This window comes from Triticum aestivum, chromosome 4A, assembly GCF_018294505.1.
Source record: "Triticum aestivum cultivar Chinese Spring chromosome 4A, IWGSC CS RefSeq v2.1, whole genome shotgun sequence".
Taxonomy (NCBI): domain Eukaryota; kingdom Viridiplantae; phylum Streptophyta; class Magnoliopsida; order Poales; family Poaceae; genus Triticum; species Triticum aestivum.
The window spans coordinates 633,867,576-633,870,611 of record NC_057803.1 but is presented as its reverse complement, the minus strand read 5'-3'; the positions used below and the strand labels follow the sequence as shown (position 1 = coordinate 633,870,611).

General features: G+C 45.9%; 1 protein-coding gene across 4 annotated transcripts in view; it reads left to right on the top strand.

The window, feature by feature from the left end:
• The first annotated feature begins 2,803 nt into the window (after window positions 1-2,803).
• The window catches only part of LOC123087791 (tRNA:m(4)X modification enzyme TRM13), a 6,204-nt gene continuing 5,971 nt past the window's right edge, over window positions 2,804-3,036 (top strand). For 3 of the 4 annotated variants that reach the window (XM_044509898.1, XM_044509901.1, XM_044509899.1), the window contains exon 1: window positions 2,804-3,030. In XM_044509898.1, the coding sequence (XP_044365833.1) occupies window positions 2,906-3,030 (125 nt within the window). In that variant the 5' untranslated portion in view covers window positions 2,804-2,905. The remainder of the gene's footprint in view (window positions 3,031-3,036) is intronic. The other variant, XM_044509902.1, reaches the window with a different exon arrangement.

Sequence of the window (3,036 nt, the reverse complement as noted above, 5' to 3'; positions counted from 1 at the left end):
CCCTCACCTTAGGCACAACTTTGAGCTTCCAGAGAGATGTCCACATCTATTGTTCTGATTTTGAGGTACTGGTAACCGTCCCTTCCTCTAGAGCCAAACGCTCTTTTCGATTCACGAGAGCACGGTACGCTGACTTTACAGAGTACACACCTAAATTTTCGAAAGCCCAATCAAAGAAGTCCTCCCCACCACCAGTACGTATTGGTATATTCAGTATAGCTTCTGCATCCGGGGCTAGGAATGTTTCATGGACAAGCTCCGTTTTCCATGTCCAACTACCATCATCAATGAGTTCGTGCATTGATTGTAGAGATGTATTAGTTGGTCTGAGCATAGGGGACATACGTATGGTACCTGGTATCCATTTGTCATCCCAAATTGATATAGAACGACCATCGCCGACGCGCATGATCATCCGGAAAGTATCTGCCCTTCATGACACGGGCACACAAGGGATCGGGATTGACCATGAACCTCCAACCATGCTTGCCAAGAAGCGCTAAATTAAAGAGTTCCATGTCTCGAAATCCCATTCCACCATTGACTTTAGGGGATGCAAGCGCCTTCCAGGAAATCCAGTGCAAAGACCTTTTGTCCAGAGAGCTACTCCACCAGTATTTAGCCATATTTGAGGTGTATTTTTTACATACTTTTTTCGTAAGCCGAAAACATGACATGCTGAAAATAGGGATAGCTTGGATGATAGACTTCAGCAAAGTCTCTCTTCATGTGCAAGCAAAGTTACGCTCGGACCATCCCTGCATACTGCCACGAGCTCTTTCTCCAATATGATCGAAAGTCTCACTGGTGAACCTTCTCACAGCTGTAGGAAGACCAAGATATCTTTCACTAAAAGCCTCCACAAAAATATCAAGCCTCTGTTTCACTCTATGCCAGACTGGAGTTGGAGTATTTGTAGTGAAGAAAACTGAGCTCTTGTCTTTGTTGACACTCTGACCGGAGCAGTCTGCATATAGCTGCAGAATTTGGTTTAGCCTATCAACACTTTCTTCGGTTGCACTGATGAAAATAAGACTGTCATCGGCAAACAAGAGGTGATTAACCCACGGTGCTCTGGAAGAAGCGCGGACCCCTCTATCAACAAAGTTTCCACCATAATGATTCAGCAGGGAGGTAAGCCCTTCTGCGCAGAGCAAAAATAGAAAGGGTGATACAGGGCATCCTTGTCTTAACCCCCGTGAGGGTGTAAAGAGAGGTAACAAACTCCCTATGCATCCTTATAGAGAACCTGACTGACATGACACACTTCATATCAGCCTAACAAAATCATGTCCAAAACCCAGTCTGAGAAGTATGGCCTCCAGGTAATGCCACTCAACCAGGTCATAAGCTTTCATCATGTCTAATTTAATAGCACATGAGGAATTTTCCCCCTTTTTTCCTTCTCTTCGTGGAATGAATGCTTTCAAAAGCAACCAACACATTGTCCGTAATCAAGCATCCGGGGACAAACGCACTTTGTTCCTCTCCCACAATTGAATCCATCCACTGTTTCAAGCGGCTAGTAATAGCTTTGACAACAATCTTATATGGCACCGGGCAGAGAGATATGGGACGGAATTGTGTAATGGACTGTGGATGCCGAACCTTGGGTATTAATGTAATAGATGTGTCATTAAGGCCAGTAGGCATCTCCCCACCGTTCAAGAAATCTAACACAACCGGCACTAGGTCTTTCTGAACAACAGACCAGTGTCGCTGGAAGAAACCCACTGTACGTACTTCAGAAGCTTCAAATGGTTTCCCAAAATCCAGATTCATCTCCGGTGTGACTCTTTCCAAGACAAACTGTAATAATTGATCCATGTTGTTAAACCTTGTGAAGTATGGAGGTTTTGGTCACCAGCAAAAAAAAGTATAGAGGTTTTGGCAGAAAGCTTGCACTTCGGCCTTGTCTTCATCAGAATTCTCACAAACATTACCATCTTGTCTCTTCAGACCAACAATACGATTCATACGTTTCCGTTGCTTTGTCTGGGCTTGAAAATAGGATGTATTGCGATCACCAGCACGTAGCCATCGGACTCGCGAACGTTGCCGCAGCCAAACCTCCTCCTGCCGAAGGGCCTCTCTCAGTTTCAGGGGATTAAAAGTGGGACTAGTGGGGGAACATATCTGGTGCACCGGAGCTTGTGGTGCTACCGATGCACCGAACTCACATTGTGATTTTAAAATGTTCAAAAAATTCTGAAATTTTTTTAGCACACTCACACAACATCAATGTAGGTTGTCACAAAATTTTAAGTCAAAATTTGAACTATAACTCGAAAAACAAAAACGACAAATTCAACACTGAATAGTACATAACATAACTTGGGCTTCATATTTGGCCCGTTATCACACTGATGTCAAATTTATCATTTTTGTATCTCAAAAAATATTTCAAATTTTTACACTAAATCTTGTGAAATCATACATTGATATTGTGTTAACGTGCTAGATTTTTTTCTTCAGATTTTTAAAAATATTCTATGGCATCCGGTGCACCGGTAGCACCACGAGTGCGGGTGCACCAGATACATTCCCGGACTAGTGGCGCTGGCGCCGTAATAAATTGGTTAGCGCTTGTACGGTTGAAGAAACAAACGTCGAGACCAAGAAGACCACACTGGCCTTCAGCAATAAACGAGGCATGCTCCATGGCAGTAAGACTACCCATAGCGGGGGTTGCTCTGGATATACTATCACTCCTAGCTAAAAAAAAAGTGAAGCTTGCATCCAAGCCCAAAATCCGTCCACCTATATTCACGGCCTGTCAGAATTAACCGGGCTTACTGGGCCGCGCACGCGTGCCGATCCTTCCGGTAGGCCCTCCTGCTGCGCTCGCAGGTTGGATTTCTCTCTTCCCACTCCGGCTCCGCCACCGCCGCCGCCGCCGCCAGCGATGGACCGCTCTCCGGTGAACGGCGTACCGGCGCCGCAGCCTCCGCCACCTCCCCCGAGCCGCTGCCACTTCTGGCTCCCCAACAAACGCCGCCACTGCGCCAACTCCCCGCTCTCATCTTCCCAGTAAGC